This window comes from Ammospiza caudacuta, chromosome 4 (genome assembly GCF_027887145.1).
Source record: "Ammospiza caudacuta isolate bAmmCau1 chromosome 4, bAmmCau1.pri, whole genome shotgun sequence".
NCBI classification, from domain to species: domain Eukaryota; kingdom Metazoa; phylum Chordata; class Aves; order Passeriformes; family Passerellidae; genus Ammospiza; species Ammospiza caudacuta.
Window position 1 is genome coordinate 29,398,693 of NC_080596.1, and position 20,469 is coordinate 29,419,161.

At 42.0% G+C, this 20,469-nt stretch overlaps 2 protein-coding genes across 2 annotated transcripts in view; both read left to right on the plus strand.

The window, feature by feature from the left end:
• The window catches only part of AFG2A (AFG2 AAA ATPase homolog A), a 161,387-nt gene that overhangs the window by 125,248 nt on the left and 15,670 nt on the right, over window positions 1–20,469 (plus strand). The window contains 1 exon segment of the mRNA XM_058804280.1: window positions 3,085–3,249. Coding sequence (XP_058660263.1) covers window positions 3,085–3,249 — 165 coding nt within the window.
• SPRY1 (sprouty RTK signaling antagonist 1) overlaps window positions 1–20,469 on the plus strand; it is a 136,012-nt gene that overhangs the window by 76,947 nt on the left and 38,596 nt on the right. The gene's annotated exons all lie outside the window — the stretch shown is intronic.

Genomic DNA, 20,469 nt, shown 5'->3' on the forward strand with positions numbered 1-20,469 from the left:
TCCAAGTGCATGTTGCAAGATTGAAGCTCCGTCTTCTGGAATGGCCTGTGAAAGTCATGGCGTGCTTGGAGCAGCCATCTCCAAATCCATACCTGTGGTGAAGGCTGGATCACACAACATTCCACTGAGAAAAGCAGAAGCTTCTAGGTCTGTACAAAAAATGGTGTTGAGGAGAAGGGTGGTGTCAGCACCCATCCAAATCAGCCCTGCAGGTTAGCATGATGTGCAGCTGCCCACATCGTGTGCCCCAGCAGGCTTCCCTAAGCAACCCAGAAGAGTTCACTTCTCTCCAGTGAGCAAAGACATCATGAGGGTTGTCTTGTTCCCTTACTGCCAGCCTCTGTGTGCAGCTTGGTTCTGAATTCTGAATTATTTTGGCCTGAAAGGAAAAGCATCTCTGTGAGAAGTGGGCAGAGTTGAAAAGCCTGGGAGGCAGCGTGATGTCCTGCAAACGAGAGAGGCCTCAACTTGCTGTTGTGTTCTGAGCATCCAGCAGCAGAGCAGCTCTGCAGCCCAGCCCCTCACCAGGCCTTTTTCCTCCAGGAACAGCAGATAGGTCAAAGCGGGCCCATTCCTCACTTTCTCCTGCTGATTTTAGCTCCTCAGGAACATGGAGAGGGGGAGCCTGGTGGCTTGCCAAGGTGGTGGCAGCAGAGCCAGGAGCAGCCAGGCTGTGCCCAGGGTCTCCCAGGGTCACCACAAGGGGAGGGCTGGTGGAGACCAGCTCTCAGTTCAATCTGCTTTTGTCTGCAGGGGCTGGAGGGACTGACTCTCATCTCATGCTGAGGTTATAGAATATTTTCTCTCCTTTTTTCTGTGTTGATATAGCCAGTGTGCACTGCTGCAACTGACTTGTGCTTTTTTTGTGCAGTTCCCAGCACATGTGGTCACCTTGGATAAGGTCCCTGGGCCTGATTGTAGCAAAAAAGTAATGATAGCATGCTTAAAACTTGGGCCTTCAACTACCACCACAGGTAAAACACAAAGCACTGGGGACAAACGGGGGGAAACACAGATTTTAGTCTCTGACCAGAAAAAAGTGTGTTCACTGTGTTGGATCTGCAGTTGTTTTGTGCCTTGGAACTGAGAGCCAGGCACTGGAGAGCTTGCTCCCAGCTGATTGGCACTGAGCATTGTCCCTGTCCCACCTGCACCACAGCCCTGGTCCTTCATCAGTGGGAAGTTAAGCTGGCTCTAGAAGATGTTCTAATTATCTGGGTGTCCTGATGAAACCTGCCGTGGTTTGAAAGAGGCACCACCGTACTCTTGTGAACATTTCTTGTTTCTTCTAAATAATAGAATTAGCTATGGGCATTTTCTTAAGAGCATGCAGAACACAATTGCAGTTTAATTCCACTCCCTCCAAGCCTAGTCTTGAAAAATGCAAATTTCTCTTTCAAGTGTGTTGGCAAAAAATGGCAACTTCCTGATGAACACACACGATTTAGACACTGAATTGTACACTGGTCAGGACATTGTCAGTGAGCTGAGTTCTTGGGTGGGTTCATCAGGAGTGGAAAACAGCAGTCTGTGAGCAGGTATCAGTGGACAGCTTGTTTCTTGCTCTCTTCTGTAGGGATGCAGCATTGGCCACTGCAGACACAGGATGCTGGGCTGGTATTGACTTGTGGGCTTCCCAGCCGTGCTCTGTCCTTGCACAGCTCCATGCAGCACCACAGGACCCTGCACTTTCTGCTGAGCATTTTCATGGGTTGTTTTAAAAATAATGAGATGTCTCTTAACATTCAGGATACATTTTTCCACTCTGAAGCACCACAACAGTCTTTTTAAAGAAACTCTAGGAAGGGTGTTGACTTGATCAATGCTGTGCAGGAAGGAAAGCTCTTTCCTACTATTTTTTCAGCATGACTTTCACTGACATGATCAGGCTGGGAAAAGACTTATTGGCTGACAGCCCAGGACAGCTATGCAATATCTCTAGTCATCTGGAACTCAAACTAATCTACCCAAGGGAGAACCATAACATAAAAACAATTTAGGTTACACACTGAATCTTATAAACATTGTTCAGTTTCTGAAAAATAGTTTAAATACTATTTATGTGCATTTGCTGTGCATGGGATTATTGTATTTTGCTTTTCTTTTTTCCAAATGTTAAGAAAGGCTGGAGGATTTTTACTTTTTTTACTGTAGATGGTTTTCAAAAACCTTGGAGATTTTTTTATAAACATAGGGAAATAAGCTTCCTCCCTTCCTATAAATTTAAGAGTTTGGCTTCTCCTCTATATTGGGTATAACTGCTTTATATATAGATAAAGTTTACTTTTTGACCCTGTGCACAAAGATGTTTGAAGGGAGCTTCCAGAGGCCCCGTGGTCCCCCTCCTGCTCAGGACTTTCACCAGACCAGATCAGAGAGAGCTTGACTGCTTCTGCTGAGCCATAAAACCCCCAAAGGCAGAATTTCCACAGCCTCCCCAGTAACCTGCCCTGAGGCTGTGCTTCTCTTCTAGAAATATTTTCCTCCCATCCAGTCTGGACCCTCCATGCTGCCTGTTGTGGGCATTGTCCTATCTTACATTTTCTGTCTCTGTTTGCTCTGCCACCCTCCCACCCTCAGTATAAACTGAACACCCAAGTGCATCACTGGCCTCTCTCTGTTGTTACCTTATTTTGCATAAAAAACCTCATCAGAGTGATCTGCTTGTGTGTAAGCATGTGCAGCTCTAATAACGTGGGATAAAGCAGCGTGGATCCACAATGTAAGATTCCAATAAATTTATTGACTCCAATAAAACCCTTCTTTTTTCTCATTGTTGTCTTGTTGGAAGATCTGAACTTGGAATGTGTCCATTGCCACCTGTTCTTCTGCCAAGTCCTAACATTCCAGCACACCTTGCAACAAGTCTAGAAGTATTGTTTTAGGAAAATGACTGTGGTTCCTCTATGATTCCTTTTTTCCATTAACTGGTATTTCACCAGCTGAGTAGCCTTACTGTCTTTTCTTGTGCAGATTCATGCTTTTGTTTAAACTGTTGGTTATTTGGTGGTGGTGTTGGTTTTGGGCTGTGGTTTTTTACTCCCTTGGTGTGCTGTAACTTTTGCTGTGACACTTTCATTGCAGGCCCTGCTGAGGCCGGGGCGAATAGACAGAATTATCTACGTGCCACTGCCAGACGCAGCCACTCGCAGGGAAATCTTCAGGCTCCTTTTCCAGTCCATGCCAGTCAGCGACGACGTCTGCTTGGCCCAGCTCGTGGAGCACACGCAGAAATACTCAGGAGCTGAGGTAAAACTTCTGTAGTCGGTGCACAGAGGGTGTTTAAAGTTGAACTCAAGCGTCCATGGAGCTTTCTCGGAGTGCTGGTGGGAATTATGAAAGGGAATATTTCAGATGTTCCTATGTTTCTGCAATCTGGGGCTTTTTTACTTCAAGGTCCCCATCAGAGGAGTGGTGCCAGGGGAAGGGTCTCTTTCAGGGTGAGCCTTCATACAGTTGCAGGCAGCCTCATTAAGGATGTGCTGCCAGGACTGGAGGGAGGTGGAGGCAAGCTCTCCCAGACTTCCCAGACAGTTCCCCCACATCTCCAGGAATCTTTTGAGTGCAGGATTATGACTGAGAGCCTCAGAAGGAGTGAGGAGAGATGGAGGTAAGAAACAATGTAGGGGAATTGCAAATGAGTTGCTTTGAAGCTTGTATTTTCCTATTCTCTATAATCAAGACGTCACAGCAGCATTTATTGTTATAGCTCATTGCTATTATTTAGCTTCTGACAGTGAATGTCAGACAATTATTTCCTGTCCTGGGTAAGAGGAGAAACTTTTTCAGATGCTGCTGCCTGGCAGTTATAATAAGTATCAGTGCATTAGTGGTCACCATTCTGCTCCCTGAATGTTATTCATGTCAGTGTCTCATGAAAGGATATTTCGTTCTTTCCTCATTTTAATTAATTGAGAGTAATTATATTAATTCAAAAATTCAAAAAATTCAATTCAAAGTTGAGCTCTTGAAAGGTATGAAATACCAGAATTTCCACCTTGCTGTAGCCAGCCCTAGTGTCTGTATTATCACACCATCTAATTACATAGCCACCTTCTGCTTTTTCCATAGCAGGGTGGAAAATGTGCTGTGCTTGCCTTGGCTCTCCATGTCTCTGTGTGCTGTTTACAAGGGCAGGGAAATAAGCTAAACTTTTGTCTTGGGTGATTGTGGAGAATTTGTGTGATTGCTTCGAGGCCCTTCTCAAAGGACTGGTGGTGCTCCCAGGCCAGGCTTCCCCTCATTTAGCTGTCACTTAGAGGCTGGTGGGCTGGAAAATGCTGTGCTGCCTACTCATAACTTCTGGCTGGTGTGGGCACTGCTGTGTGTGCTGTGGGGTCATTCTGGGAAGCTGTGTCACTGCAGACACCAAAGCCAAACCCATGAGAGATTTCCTCCTCCACAGCACAGGGCAGACTGCACTCTGGGGATGAATGAATGATTGGAAGCTGTGTAGTGAGCAGAGCTGGTTTGTGTAGCACATCTGTCTGCCCAGAATGTGGGCTCTCACAATGAAAAAAAAAAAAGGCAACAGTGAAAAGTATTTCATGCTTAAATGTTGGTCTGGAAGACTGTCACAGCTCTACTGCTTCCATGTTTTGGAAGTAACAGTGTCATGTTTATATTTGGGGGACAGTGACACAACTTGGGAAAATCTATCTGCCTCTGGCTGTGTTACAAGCCTCCAAAAACATAAATATAAACATCTCCTCTGTCGCATATGGCAACTGTCGCCTTACCAGGCAACAACTGCAGTGCTTGTATTTTAGAAATTCCAAGCATATGGGGATTTCCTTTGGATCTGGATCAGCTGAAAAGCTAGTGGTGAATTCCAGTCCCTGGTTGATAATGAGTCACAAATGTCTTGGTGCTGGCTTTGTGCAGAATCAGAAATAAGTTAATGGGTCATTGAGTGCAGCTACAGACTGGTTTCAGGGAAAAAAAAAAAAAAACTGCCTGTTTCTAATATGGCATTTCTCACGAATTTTGTTCATTTGCATCATGCAAAGTATTATAATAACTGGGATGTAAAGAGTAAATACAGAAAAAGCCTCAGTCAGAGTTCCTTGGAAGAATATGTAAAGTCTGGATAGTTGGCACACACAGTGGCCAGTTTCATTAAAGCCTTTTCTTCCCAGTGTCTCCAGCTTCCCAGCTTTACAAATAGTTTCCGCTGCTGAATGGCAAGTTCCCACTGCACTGTTCTAGCCTTTGTTCAGAGGAAGAAATGGAAAATGCCTGGTTTTGTGACTGGAAGATGCTGCATGAATAGGGAGCTGCGTGTAAAGATGCATTGAATCATCCTGACATGAGCTGAATAAACAGCCAGGAAAGTGGATAGTTCAGTGTGCATCTGGCTTCCAACTTGGCCCCTTTTCAGATCAGATACTTGTGTGTTTTTGCCTGTCATCGCTTATGACCAGTTATCTCTGTTCACCTGCTGGATGTACGTTTCTCTTAATGACTACCTTTAAAGATACATCAAGATAGCAAAATGGGGTGATTACTTCCCACTGTTTCATGTGAGGGAAGGTGGAAGATAATTTATGAGGGTGAATTACAGTTTCGTTCTCTTGTGTGTCAGTGAAGTTTAATAAGAAAAAAGACATTAGATGAGCAGTTGTATGTCTGTACAGTTGTCTGTCTGTATGTCTGTACAGTTAACTTTTAGGTTGAAGAAATCCTCAGCTTTCTGGAAATAATTGAATTTGAGTGCAATCTTCATTTCCAGACCTTTCTGAAGTCATGCTCAGCAGCAGTACTTGGGCTCCTCTTCAGGGATACTGCATTTTATTTTGGGCCAAATTGCAGGGGGTCCAACTTTTATAAAACTGATAATTTTTTAATGGTTTTACATAATTAGAATGTCTGTGCTCTGAGCTTGTTCACAGTTTGATCACAGCTTTTCCTAGAGCATTTTCACTGTTGTACTTCATGCTGAGAAGTTTTATCTGTTTCATTTCCCACTGAAGTAGGGATAATTAGAGATCTGACCACAGAAGTATTTAAAAGCAATGTTTTAAAGTACGAGCAGTGTGAGTTTTTTGGGTTTCATTTGCTTGTTTTTATGGTACTGCCACAGCCAGCTATCCTTAGGAAAGATGGGCTTTCCACAAACTTAGGTGCTCCATTTTTCAGTTTGGGGTTAGACAAGCAAGGGATAAAGAAGAGAGTGCTTCCCCACTGGAGAAATATTTTGTTCCAGAAAGTAGGTGATAAAAAGGAAAATAAACCCAGCAGAGTGAGAGATGTTCTTTTATTGTCTGAGCTGCAGTCAGATTAAGTTTTTGTTGCAATTTAAAAGGCAGAGAGGGAGGTTTTAGGCAGAAACTGAAATCAAGTGTTGAGTTGTTTTCAGTTTCAAGTTGGTTGGAAGTAATAAAAAATTAAATAATCTGGGTATGATGACAATATTCCTCAGATGAGTGTGCTTATAAAAATAAGATAATGGGGACTGACTGCTTTTAAATTGGTGGAAAGCAGGTCATGGTGAAAGCCAAGGCTGGCATGGTTTCTATAGTATTATCAGTTTCCATGCTTACAGGACACAAGAGTAGAGCAGGAATCTTGGAACCTGTAAATCTTTCACTGGTTCTGAATCGAAGTGGAGCAGTTAATGTAAAAAAAATCTTTCTCACTTTGCAATAACTCTCAACGGGAGCCCAGAAAATGAAAGGGAAGAAAAGCAAGCTGATGAAGATTTGCTCTGGCTCAAATAAGAGCAGATGTGATGCCAAAAAGATTTGTGCAGCAGCAAACTAGCTGAAATCAACTCAAGTCTTTGACTCTTAAAATGTGTATTCCAAAACATGCTTGTTCTTGTTTACCAGATATTGACATATTCAAACTAGTAACTTTAATTAAAAACACCCCCAAACAACCAGACTTGTCCAAAGTCCTCTGTTTCATGCAGAGGAAGATAGTAAGTTCAAAAGGAATGAGGATGTGTTCCACCATAGGTTCACAGGAAGGTAAACCTCTCTCTTTTAAGAGACTGGGGAGGAGTTGTCTGTTTAGTAAAGAACATCTACAGTGGAGAGATGGTTTAGATGTAGGGGAAAAAATGGACATTCAAAAGATATGGATGTGTTACCTTCTTTACATTTAGCTGTACATGAAGGAAAAGATCTTCCAGACTTAGGGAAAAGGCTTTCTGCTTAAAATTATTAAAGGGCAATGGATTCAATCCTATATAGTACCTGAAGTATTACAGTGAAATGTGACGTTTCAAGGTGAGGAATGTCATCAAATTGAAATGTAGCAAGATTAAGGCCTCAGATGAACCTCTGATGTTTCTCTTGGACTGGTGCAGAGGATCTGTTAATTTATGTCACTCATTGAAAAGTGAACATTTTTGTGTGGGTGGATGAGGAAAAGTCTCAGCCTTTATCCAATATGGGTAGCATGTGATCACCTCCTTCCTCCAGCCATTTATCAGCGCTAAGGATGTGTTTGGCACAGGTGGCTGGAAGGTGAGGAAATACCTGGCATTGGGAATGTTTTCCAAATGTTAGTGTTTGGGATAAACGAGATGAATCACCGGAAAGGAAGTCACTAACTACCCAGGACTTCCCATGGGATTTTGCCTGCTGCTGGTGTCACAGGAGGCTCCTACGTGTGGAATGTGCTCGGGCACACCGGGAGTGAGGGCAGTGTGAGCACCTGGGGATGCCTGGGAACGCCACTGGCGTGGCAGTGCTGAAAGCAGGACTTGGGGGCATTACTCTGCCTCTCCCTGCTCTTTTCAGTCACTTCAGAAAGATCTGGTTCCTGTCGCCCATTTGTCAGAGGTGTTGCCCAGAGTGGGTGGATTTTCATCATGTTATGTCTCAGCTGAGGCCTGATAAAGTGACCTAGTGAGGTCTGACCTAGTGAGGGTGTAGAGCATGGCTGGCAATCAGCACATTTATGCCAACCATAAGGTTTGGTGTAGAGGGGAGTATTGGCACTGAAATTTATGCATGGCGAGCTCATCTGGGAAAGAACATTTTCTCCTTCAGTAAGATAATGATTTGCTAATAGTTGAATCAAGCAGGGGAGATTTAATGCATCTGGCTGAAGGGACATTAGTGTTTCTGAAAAGGTCAGACACATTAACAGCTCAGGAGGACACAGTCAAAACTGCTTCCTAAGGAACTCAAAGAACAGTGATCCTCAGAGGAACTTGGGCAAAAAAGCCAGGAGGAATTTGAATGAGCACCAGCCAGTGCTGAGGTATGAAATTTTGCTTGCTTCTCAAACCGACTTATTTTATTCCCCATAAAGCCCAAAAAGCTGATATTTTGATTCTTTAAATGCCAAAACAGTTTGGATGCAGGAACTTTACAGCTGATTTCAACATGTTTTTCTTCATTAACTACTTTAAAAGTATTGTCACCCAGCTAAGTGAGCACTCTTGTGTTTGCTTTTGCAGGGTTGTTTTGTATTGTGTCCAGTGTCTGGAGAATGAACATGAGTAGGAGCATCACCTGTGTCAGGAGCAAGCTCCCTTCCCTTGAGCTTGCACAAACCAGCTGTACTTTCACTAAACCAGCTGAGGCCAGGGGAGATGCCGGCCTTTGCCAACAGCACCAACTGTGCTGTTTGCCTCCTTTCCCTGTGTTCTCCTTCCCATTTTCTCACAACCTCACCTATGGCAGAGTAAGCAGGAGCTCCCAGTTGCTCAGGGTGGCAGAGGGGTGCATGCTACCAGCACAGCAGGGCACTGCTGAGCTGCCACTGTCACACAGGCTTATAAAAGAGGGACCTAGGCCCAGCCTCTGTCAGCCAGCTTTACTTGCCCTCTGCTCTTGCCTCTGGCTTTGCTGCTTTATTGTCCTGGGCTTGGCTGCAATTCCCAGCAATGGAAAAACATGTTGCTCTTTAAAAGCAGATGGGAATTCATTCCTGAAGGAAAAAATATGTCTCTTTAGCCTACTGCTATTGTTTTCTTTGAGTTTTATTTTTTGCCTGTGAGTTATTTCTAGCAACTTTTAATTTAATTGTTTTTTAATCAGACAGTGGGGATTATTCTTCACTGTCTTAAAGCACACGCTCTTAGTATAGCAGAGATCACAAGTGGGGCTATGGAAAGTTCAGAGTGCAAATTGCATTTGCAGTGATCAGGAAGGAATTGAAAGTGTTGGCTTATTTCTGCCTTTTGAAGTACTTTCATTGGTGTAATACAAATGCTTATATCAGCTCAGAGTTGACAAATAGGCTTTTATGTTAAAAAAAAAAAGGAAAATAAAAGAGAAAAAGTGTGTTTTTCCTCACACTGACCTGTTTTTCTGATTTAAACCTGTAGTGCTGGCACTTGATCTCATAAGTTATGATGTGTCACGGGGTATGTGGTTAGGAGTGAACTTGCTGCTTGGAGTTTGTCTCAACTCTAGTCCTAAAGTATAAGACAAGGTGTACAAATTGGAGAAAGTCACCAAAAAGTTATTGCAGTTCAGAGAAAACTTACTCCTGGTCCTCTACTCTTATATGACAACATCCACTCAACATACACAAGTCGCTGTAAATACTGAGTATTTAGTATAGTAGTAAAAGGTATGTCTGAGGTTTTCTTGTTTCATTGATTTGTATCCACTTTTTTCTTAAACTGGGGTGGGTGGGGAAAGTAAATATTCTTACATATTCATTGCTATTTCTCATGGCCTTAAGATTAGCAAGTGTCTGACTTGCTTAAGTGCCTGTTATGATTAATTTTAGTAGTATTCAATGTCTGACTGTCCATCCTCATTTTTCAATTTCTCTTCCTTTACATGTATATTCATTTTCCCCCTCGATATGCTGCATTAAGAGGAGGGCCAAGGTGATTGGAGGGATGGAGCACCTTTCCTGTGAGGAAAAGCTGAGGGAATTTGGATTGTTCAGCCTGGAGAAGAGAAAGCTTTGGAGTTACTTAATTGTGGCCTTCCAGTACTTGGAGGGACCATGCAAGAAGGGAGGAGTGTTTGCAGGGCTTGTAGTGACAGGACAAGGGGGAATGGCTTCAAACTGAAAGAAAATAAGTTTGGGTTAGATTATTATGAAGATATTGTTCCCTCTGAGGATGGTGAGGCGCCCTGGCACAGCTTTGCCCAGGGAAGCTGTGGCTGCCCCATCCCTGGTGGAGCTCTGAGCAATCTGGGATAGTGGAAGGTTGCTCAGATAGTGTCTGTGGCAGGGGGGTTGGAAAGAGGTGATCTTTAAGATCTCTTCCAGCCCAGGCTGTTACATGGTTCTGTGATTTCGAGGAGGTAGCACATTTCAAGGCATGATGTCCAGCATCTGCTTGGCCAGGAGAGCTGCAGGAAGTTCCCCACTTCTGCAGTGAAATTACTTTCCATCCTTAATAGAATCAGCCCTCCAAAACCACGGGTTGTACTTGGTCAGTGACATCTGAAATGGTTCTGATTGTGATCTTAATTAGCACTAGGGATATTTAGATGTAGTACCTGAAGGCTAATTCAGGATGTTTATACCAGATGAAAGCATCCAGAGGAACACCTTGTGCTGACCTACTTGTGTTTCTGGGACTGTGCCAGTTCAATTGCTGTCATGGTAGAAGAAATGTTAATGAATGGCAGAGGAATAATAGGGCCCAGGTGTAAAAGGCTGTTAATCTACCTGGCTATTGTTGCTGTGAATGAAGAACATGTTATTTTAATGGCAACACTGACTGTTTACACTTCACTGAACTGCAAAGATTGGCGAGCTGGGGCTGTGTGTGTGAATTAAAATGTCTGAACGTATATTGGTATCTTTGTGTGCAGGGAAAATAGAATGTTTGCTTTTGGCAGTCATCTGCAAAAAGTAATTGTTTCTGTTGCAAAAATTTGGAACCTAATAATGAATAATAATAACTAATAAAATCAAATCACAATCGGCTGTTAATTTCTTGAACAATAAATGTACCTAATTTCAAGCTTAAATGCTCTCGCTAGTCAAACTACCATTGTGTAGTACATGCACCAACTACTCAGTTTCCATTGCTTTCTCCCATGATAGAAATGATATTTCACTTGTGTAAAGTGAATTTTGAGTTTGTTTTCTGAGAGGTGATCATTATTGATAAAACACTTGGAGTGGGAGAGTTTTTTGGTTTCTTCCTTAAGTTTTTGACTTAGGTGATTTGCTTTGATACTTCCTGTCCCTAACAATGTATGTAAGGCATAGGCATTAGTTATTAGTTATAAAAATGCACTCTTCTATATTCCTTTCAAAGAGGTTTTGATTATGTGTAATTTTTTTTTCTAAGTGAGATTTTTTGGGGGTAGAATAGTTGAAATGTCTGCTTTTGTTCCACTTGCTTTTTTTATCCACAAACTCTAGCAATGGCATTGTTGGAGCTGGTGGCTTTTTGGTGAGATTAAGCTTCTCAGTGTTAATTCTGAAACCATTTGAGAAGTTGTTGGTAATTGTCACTGATGCTGAATGTGGGAACAGGGAATCTTGCAGCCAAACCTCCATTGTCAAACGGGGTAGTTTTCATTCTTGCCATGTAACTTCTGTTTTCCAGAGCCCTGCTGGAAGCTGATGGGCACAAACACTGCTGTAGCCCAGATTTTTGCATAGCAGAAGTTGCAAGTTGTTATTTCCAAGTTATCTTTTATGGTTACCCTTACATACATACGGAAAAGCTTTGGATTGCCTTTGGCAAAAGGTTTAAAAGGTTATTGGCAAATGGAAGCAGCACAATAGCAACTCTGCAGCAAATTATTAGCTATGTTAGAAGCAATTCCATGGTCTGTTTTACTTTTTAATTAAACTTTTTTCAGACTATCACCTAGTTCTCAGCTTAGGCTTTTTGTTTCCTGTCTTTGAGTAATGAAAATGTCAAGGATAGCTGGGTAGGAAAAAAGCCTTTCAGGTCCAGTCTTGTGTAATTTGTCCATGGCATTGCATGTATAGAAGGGAGCCATCGGATCTGGCCTGACCACTTGCAGTGGGAGAAAACAGAGCAAACCCCAAGATGACTGCAAGTGCTAATTGGTCTTGACATCCCCATTGTCAGGAAAGGAGAACCAAGAGTGTTTTGTCCAGTTTAAAAGAGCTGCTTTGGGTTTTGTTTGATGGTTTAGTTTCTTATTTTGGGAAGTTGGGGATGGGAGTTATTTTCTCAAAGTAATTGGCATCTTACAGACGTAGCGTTTGTTACTTCATTTTCTAGCAAACAAAGTGAATTTGTGATAAAACTAGAAAACTACTATTACATTAACACTGCACAGTGACACACACTGTTGGAGGGAAAGGAGGGGGAGAGCAGCAATTTGTCCTCTGTTTTGTCCTCTTGCCCTCTTTTCACTGGGATAAACCAACTTTGTCTTTTTCCAGAACTGCTCCCAGTGAGCTCTCATTCAATGATAAACCAATGAAGAGGGGGTAAAAAAATTTTTACCCAGCTCATAGCTCAGACTCTGTGTGTTTGTATTTGTGAGTCTGTATAAGGAGAACTTTTTCTGCTCAGTCTCTTCAGCAGCTGGGTTTTGTTGTTCAGCTGGGGATGAGGGACCAAAGAGCAGGAGCCAGCAGGATGGGTTATTGGGGATTTTTCCCATGACAGGCAAGGACAGGGGCTTGAGTGTTCATCATTGCCACAGGGAAGCAGAAAACACCCACCCCAAACCCAAAAGCCATGTGCCACTTGTATTTCTGATTACCTGTGCCAAGTGCTGGTCATGGCTGTGTACCTGGAGAGAGGGGCTTTGGGGGGTCCTCTTGCCAGGGAGAGCTGAAGGGCTCATCACAGGCTCCTCATTTCATGGGATCTTGCCATTTCTATGGTCATTTCTGGGTATTTCTGTGTTATATGTACCATGGGAACCAAACTGCGCTCCTTTGTTAGCGTAACAGAATTTGCAAGGCAAGAAAATGAGCGCAGTAGTTTTCTTTAAAAAAGGGAGAGCAAAACTTTTCTTGATTTTGACTTTTCTAGTTTAAGGCCTGAGGACTTCCAAAGAAGTGTTGCTGGCAGTCTTGTTTTAATATTCAAATAGCAAGAGCTCATCATAATGAGATGTCAGCTCTCAGAAGTGGAATGTGGAATATAGTTGAAATGTTAAAAACTGAAAACTTGCTCTTCATTTCTAACATTTGTCACTACTAAATTTATAAAAGTATTTGTGACGTAAGCTGACAAACCTGGGGTTTTGGGGGATTTTAGGAGATTTTTATGCATATAGTTATCTGTATAAAGACCTTTCTCTTCTTGTTTATGATTTTCTTCACAAGAAAATGTTCATAAATATAATGAACTTACCCTTATAAAACAGATTCTGTTTTTTCCTCTTCTTTGTTATGTACTATCTTTGCACTCCTGAGCTAAAAAAAATTGGTTTATTTATTAAAATAATCTATAGTTTGTCATCATTAAACCATGTTTATTTCAACAATATTTATAGAGGTGCAGGAAAAAAGAATTTTGAAATTAATTTGTCTTCTGTCAGTGCTTGGAAGTTGGAATAAGAAAGGGAACTGGAGCACTGAGACAGTATCTTACCCTAGGCTAGTTGTTTACCATTAAAGAGAGAGCTTGCATGCGGGAGGGAGTGTTATGTTTTGGACTTACTTCCTTGTAACTAATAAATCTTGGCTGTATAAACGTTCAGTCATTAATTAAGGCTTTCAAATTAATCTGTTTCCTGACTGGACTTGGCTGGTTTTGCATAGAGCAGTGCTGTTGCCCAATCTCCCAGTTTCGGAGTGCTCTCAAACGTGTGCTATGGGAGGATGGTGTTTATTGTGGAGAGTTAATGAACAGCGCCAAAGGAGGGAGGGGGAGCCCTGGGTTACCAACATGTGCAGGAAATAGGGTGCTGGTATCAAAATGGGATTGTGCACTTTAATTGCTTCCCTTACTTCAAACAATGGCAAAAGTGGCTGTTTTATATTGATAAATGTCAGGCCTAGGCAGAAGTATTTTTCATTCCTTTCATTATTCTTACATAATGTTCTGGTTTTGCAGTTCAGCCAGTTTACTCAGGATGATGTATAAATACAGCCAAAACATCTCTCTCATGTGATGGAAAAAGATTTCAACTTGTGTTAGAGACTTCTTAAAAATTATTGGTAGTATTATCACTCAGGTGCTGCTCATCTGAGATTTGTGTCCTACTTGTTTTAGCCTTTCTTTACAAATGTGTAAATGTGTGTGTATATCTATGTGTGTGTGTCTCCTTTCTTACTTATGCAGGCAGGGAGGAGCTTGTATCATACATCATCATACATTTAATATTTCTCGAATATTAAGTATTTTCAGAAATTCATCCTGGAGATGAGCCACTTTTTGTAGGCATTTCAAACAAAAGTGTTTTCATTACCTGGGTACTAGATATTAATTAAAGCAGTCAGCTTCCTTCAGTTCTGCATGTGCCAAGGATTTCATAAATAACTTGTAAGGTTTAGAATAGCCATATAGAAGAAGAGGGTGGTGAGGCCCTGGCACAGGATACCCAGAGAAGTTGTGGATGCCCTGTCCCTGGAAGTGTTCAAGGCAAGAATGGATTGGGCTCTGAGCAACCTGGTCTGGTAAAAAGTGTCCCTGCCCATGACAGGGGCATTAGGACAAGACAATCTTTAAGATCTCTTCCAACTCAAACCTTTCCAGACATTTTTTTTTTTTTTTTAGTACAAATGATTTTTCCATGACCAGGAAAACCCCTTGCCTTTTAATGGTGTCAAAGTGAAGGTGTGTTTTCAGTGTCACTTAGTCCCAAACTAAGCCATTCCAAATATTTCCAGGTCTTTTCAGTGTTGCTTTTTACAGATTGCTGATGGGAGGCATGTGTGAGGAGCATTGGCCAGAGGAATCCCTCTGCTTTCAATCAGCACTTTGAAAAACTCAGTGTATCTTCAATGCTAATGTCAGCACATGAAAGAACAGCCTCACCTTTAAGAACCACTCTGCCAATCTTATGTGTTTATGGAGCAGGAAAAGAGATATTTGTCAAATTTTTTCAATAGCAGCTTCATCTCTAGAAGTTTGCCACAGACACACAGCATCAAAGATGTGCAGGCAGTGAGTGACCCACTGAATTGGGCAGGTGTGGAAATCCAGGTGGGCTTGTGGTGCTGGGTGAAAGTACCACGTGGAGCATGATAGCAACACTTGCTAAATATAAAACATAGCATTGAGAAACCGTGGTAATAAATCTCTTATTCCAGTATACATTTGATTGGAGACAGTCCTGGGCTTGCTGGGAGATAGGATGGATTGTTGGATTGTCTCGTTGGTTTCTTCTTTCTTATGGATTTGATAAATCACTTGACACATAGTATTTGGTAATAAGTAAACTGTATTTCAAAGCCTGAAATGATGCCTAGGTGACATTTATAATTTGAAACCTCTTGTTACATAAGACTTGACATTCAGTGTTGTGTTCAGTGGTGTCTGTGTGCAACCTGAGGGGCAGAACAAATGACAATTCAACTTATTGCTTGCCATATACAGGGTAGGACTGGTTTTGCCCTGTGCAGATTCAAAATGAAGAGCTCCACTCAAAATACCTGTAGGCCTTTATTACAGATGGTGTGTTTTGTGGCTACCCATTTATTCTGGGACCTGTTTCCTGAGGGCTGTTCCCTGGAGCTTGCATCAAGCCCCTTGGGAATGGCTGCTGCTGGTTTTGGTGCCATTCCTAACCTCTACTGTACAGCAGAAGTCATTCTGCCTATTAAAAAGGGCTTATAGCTAAATAAATAAAGTAAATAAAGGGATCAGTTAATGTGGTGGTGGGAGCCATGACCAGTGACCACTCCCTGCAGCCCAGGAGCTGCTCTGCTCATCTGACATCCCCAGAGCTCTCCAGGCTTTCCCAGCAGAGCCAGTGCAGAAACCCATGCAGGATTCCCTTGTGATCATTGCTCCTGCCGTGGTTTCCCAAGGTGAACAAAACAATGATCCTGGTGTTAAAATGATAAACCAAGTCCAGTCCTAGCCCAGTCAGGATCTGCACAGAACAGGTTGTTCCCTGTGAGCTGGAACAACGCTGATAACATTTAGCAGGAATAGCAAATGCACATTAATATTTGCATTGTGATAACAGGAAGAATCTATTTTGAGGTTTATAGTTAGTACTAATAATTCATCCTTGGCTTTGAGATCATTCTTGAAAGAAAGTGTCTGTTTCCTACAGGAACAGTCTTTCTTGTATGTCTCTCATTTTTCAAACAGAGAGCTTTTAGTCACTTTATTTTTACCAATTGAAATCCAATAGTTTTATTGTACTAATATTTAGCCTGCCAGGACTTTTTAGCACCAGATTTTTTTCCTTTGAAAATAGTGAGGGGCTTTTTGCTGTTTGTTTCTTCTTAATTCATATGCAATATTTAAGGAAAGCTTAATTAATCCCAGCATGCAGGGAGAGGGGAAGGAAACAGTGCTCAGCAATTGAGAATATATTTAGCTACATTTCTACAGAAGTGATTGTATTACCTAAAAATCCCTTTTTCTTTATTTTTGGATGAGTTTGGGGGCTAGGAAGGGAAGGCAGGCACGGGCTCGGTAAAAGAGGTGGAGGGGGAAAAAAATGCTTCCAGGGATCCAGAAAAGAGAAATATAATTAGCTGTCTCTGTGTAGAGCTGAAGCAGGTCCTGCTCTTTGAAAGTCCTTGAGTCAGAGGTTAGACTTCAATTTTAGGAGGTTTGCAATGGCTGGAAAAGCTGTGGAAGTAGAATTCTGTTCTCAAGGTGTGAACATAGGAGCAGGCTGATCCTGGATAGGAAGGCCAGTTCTTGTTACTGTTTTTTATTAAAATATTTTTTTACTTCTGCTGCAAATTAACATCGGTTTGAACATTTTCTCTCTTAAGTATTGTTGAGTCTTCCTCATTAAAAAAACATTTCCTCAGTAATAATAGGTTCCATATGTAGATGTACTGTGTATGTAAAGTGATACATATTAATATAGCAATTGCCCATGAAAATGTGTTTTTTTGCTTTTCCACCATGTAATGACCCTTCCTGCTCCTGCCCCCAAACAAGCAGAACAACAAGAGGGCCCTTTGAACGGAAATGTGCAGTTTTAAAGCATTTTCCAGATCCGATGTTTTCCAAGCTGGAGCGGAGCTGGCGGAGGAGGCCGGCAGAGATGGATCTCTGGCTGTTCCAGGAACAGCCTGACTGCAGAGCAGGGTCAGGCCCGGGGCTGGCTGTGCCTGACAGCGAGTGCTCCCAGGTGCTTCAGCAGGGCCCTCCTGCAGGACCCTTCTCTGACAGCAGAGGCTCACTCAGGTGCTTCCAGCTGAGCCCTTGCTCAGTGCCTTGCTGAATGCCAGCACTTTACAGTGCTCTGCACTTCATCTCAAAAACCTGTGGGTAAAGCGTTCCTTAAAAAGCAGGGAAACCCCCTTTTCATTTTTAGAGAGCTACAACGGTATCCCAACATCTGCCTGTAGAAACAACACCCAACCTCCATTTCATAAAATCATAGAGCTTTAAAAAGCCAAGTTACCTTGTGAAATCTCTATTTTTTTAATCTTTATGCATTTAACAAAAGGAATATTTCCATGTGTTCTAGTTAAGTGTTGGAACATGATGCAGTAGTCAGTTTGGCTGAGGAGATGTTCTCCAAGTATCCTGCAGCAGATGAGCTTGCCAGCTTCCGCAAGGAGAGGAGGTGGGGGAGAGCTACAAGCATTCTTCACTCCTGCCAGTTGTGAGTTAAAAGACTATCAGAACCATTTCCCAAAGCAACAGGGACACAGCAAATTTTTCTTCAACCCACGGGTTGATTGGAAATGAAAAAAAAAATTCAAATCCTGAATAAGATTAAGTGGTAATCCTGAATAAGATTAAATGGTCTCATTACTTACATGGGAAAAATGTAGATATTAATTTTACTTCTATAAATTTTGCTTCAGACTTCCTTCTGATAAAAAATTATTCAGAAACACTAAATTCAATTATTTCTTTAGTTCTGTATCAGTGACTTAATTTTTTACATTAGAAACAGAATTCGGAATGTTTCACCTTGGAAAGATTTTAAAAATTTCAATTCAAAATGACTTTTTCAAGACTTCCTTTCAATTTTGTTGCTAAATGGAATGGGTGAGGTTGAATTTGACCCTTTGTTTATTTGGCTTTGCATTAAATAATATATTCTGCTTGGGAAATATTCTACACTCTATTCAGCAGAATAGAATGCTTCTGCAATTCTGCTTTTGGATGCACTTACAATTAGAGGGAGTTGGTTTTATAAAACAGAGAATAAAAAAGAGTGGTTTTTCACATTTTGATAGATATACTCCAGCATCAACATCTATTTTCAGCCTCTTTTGCTGAAAGCAAATTTATAATTCTTTTGCTAAGAAAACTGAGCAGCCTGGACTGATAATTTGCTGGCTGCACTTGTACATGGACCCAGGTGTTCATGTTCTTCTGTTTATATTGACTCCACGGTTGAAAGATAAGACTTTCTGTCTCAGGTGGAAATGGTGAAGTTGTAGGAAATAGGTTTCAGAAAAAGGAATATTTAGTTGATCTGTATCTCAGAACATATTCTGTTTGGAAAATGTATTTAAATGATTGTGTGATTATACATAGTTGTGGGCGACTAATCTAGTCTGTTGCTGCAGGTCATGGGAATAGTCATAAAAAGTATTTACTGTGGATGTGAACCCGGATGTTTGCTTTCCCGACATGTTTCCCATATGGTCTGTAAGTAAACAGTAAATCTGATAGAGAAGAGCTGAGGAAAGAGAGGAAGTGGGGATTCTGCAGCATTAAAACCCTGCATGGTTTGAAGCCCTAGCTTGTTTTGTCTCTGAACAAAAAAAAAAAAAAAAGAGCAAGTCTAAACAGAACAAAGATGCTCTGAAGACCTAGGAACCCATGGAGATTCAGGCACTGACAAAAAACCATAATTTTTTTATCAGAAAAGCCTTGGTAGAAGTGCAGAGTCGAGTGGCTACCTCTAGAAATGAGTTGCTATTTGCCCACCTACACTTACAGCTGTGGCAGAGCCTGGCATGCATCTGCAGACTGCAGCCTGCAAATTCTTTTCCTGAAGCAAAAAACTAGTTTTGGGGGATTGCTGGTTCCATTTTGACAACTCACCATTCATGTCAGACTGTCCCTGTCAGACATGTGATTCCCCCTTGGTCCTCTCTGCTTGCTTTGGGAAATCCGAACAGGGGAGGCAGGCATGTGTCAGATGGTCTCAGTGAGTGGGATGAGGGTCTGAAAGCACTGCAAAAATGCCTTTTTTTATTGCAGCTGAAGAGCACACAAGAAGTCCTGAGTTGCAAACTCTGCACCCTGGATGTGTGAGTGGGAGGGTAGGAGTTGTGCCTGGCAGGAGAAAAACTGTTTTCATACTGCCATTTCAATATACATGAGAAGTTTCAATCTCTACTCATATATTTGCTCTGTGTTTATCTGTTTTACCTGATTTACCTTTAAAGCCATCCCAAGTCTCTGAATTGTTGTTTCTCCATACTTGTAGCCTAAGCAGGCGCTCTTTTAGCCACCATGGCAATTCCTCTGTCACTGAAAGAGGCCATTTCATAGCTCTGGTATCTCAGGCTAGGAAATTTTCTCTTGGATACAGCTCACACAGGCTTTCCATGCCCTGCCATCCCTGTGATTTTCCTTATTTTTGTCTTCTTTCACAGACTGAAGTACAAGTTTTCAGTGGGAAATGATTGGGAGATTAGAGAGAAGTTGGCTCCAGTCCAAAGGGTGGTGAGATATATTAGCACAGTTTGTAAGATAAAGCCAAATCTCTATTCTCTGTTACCTTGTGAGACTCCAGCCTAGGGCTAAATGCAGCCACAGATGAATGCTCTTGTACTTCTGAGGGCATGTCAGTGTGAGGAAGTTATCCTGGAATGAGATAGGCTGTGAATGTAAATGCAGTAGCTGCTCCAGCCTAACATCCTGTGGAGACAAGGCCTTGGTGAAGTGGCTAAAAGCAGTGGAATGACTCCAGTGGCAGCTGAGGATGCTGAGCCTCCACTGCATTCCCCCCTCAGCAGCCAGCCCTGCAGGCAGAGGATGGGCTGGACACCATCTCCCCGGCCTTTTCCAGTAGGAATACATGATCTAACCATCTTTGCAATGGCTGCTTTTCCTGTCATTGTGGAAATCAGATTTATTGCTCATGTTATCAACTGTCAGAATGAGGTGGACGAGGTGATGGCCAGCAGTGTTACCAAAGGTGAGTACAAAACATAGTTTAACACTTGCTGTCATGGGGAATATTTTATCTCTGCCTTCTTTTACTGTTTTTTGTCATTCCTACAGATTATCACTCTGGCTTTGATTGTCTCTGTGGGTATCTAGGGTCTCTGAGTGTGTGTTTGTAGTGGTGGAGAGATTGGTGTGTACCTTCTTCCTGTGGTACTCTGGGAGTTAAAACTCACCTTTTTTAATGCTTGAGAGGTTGCTACACACCAGTTTTTAGGCCTGTGTGGTGTGTTTCAGTTGTTACCTATTCTTTATGGTCTGCTGGAAATGAGTGTTTATTTTTAAAATGCCTTTTCCCAGATTAAATAGAGCAT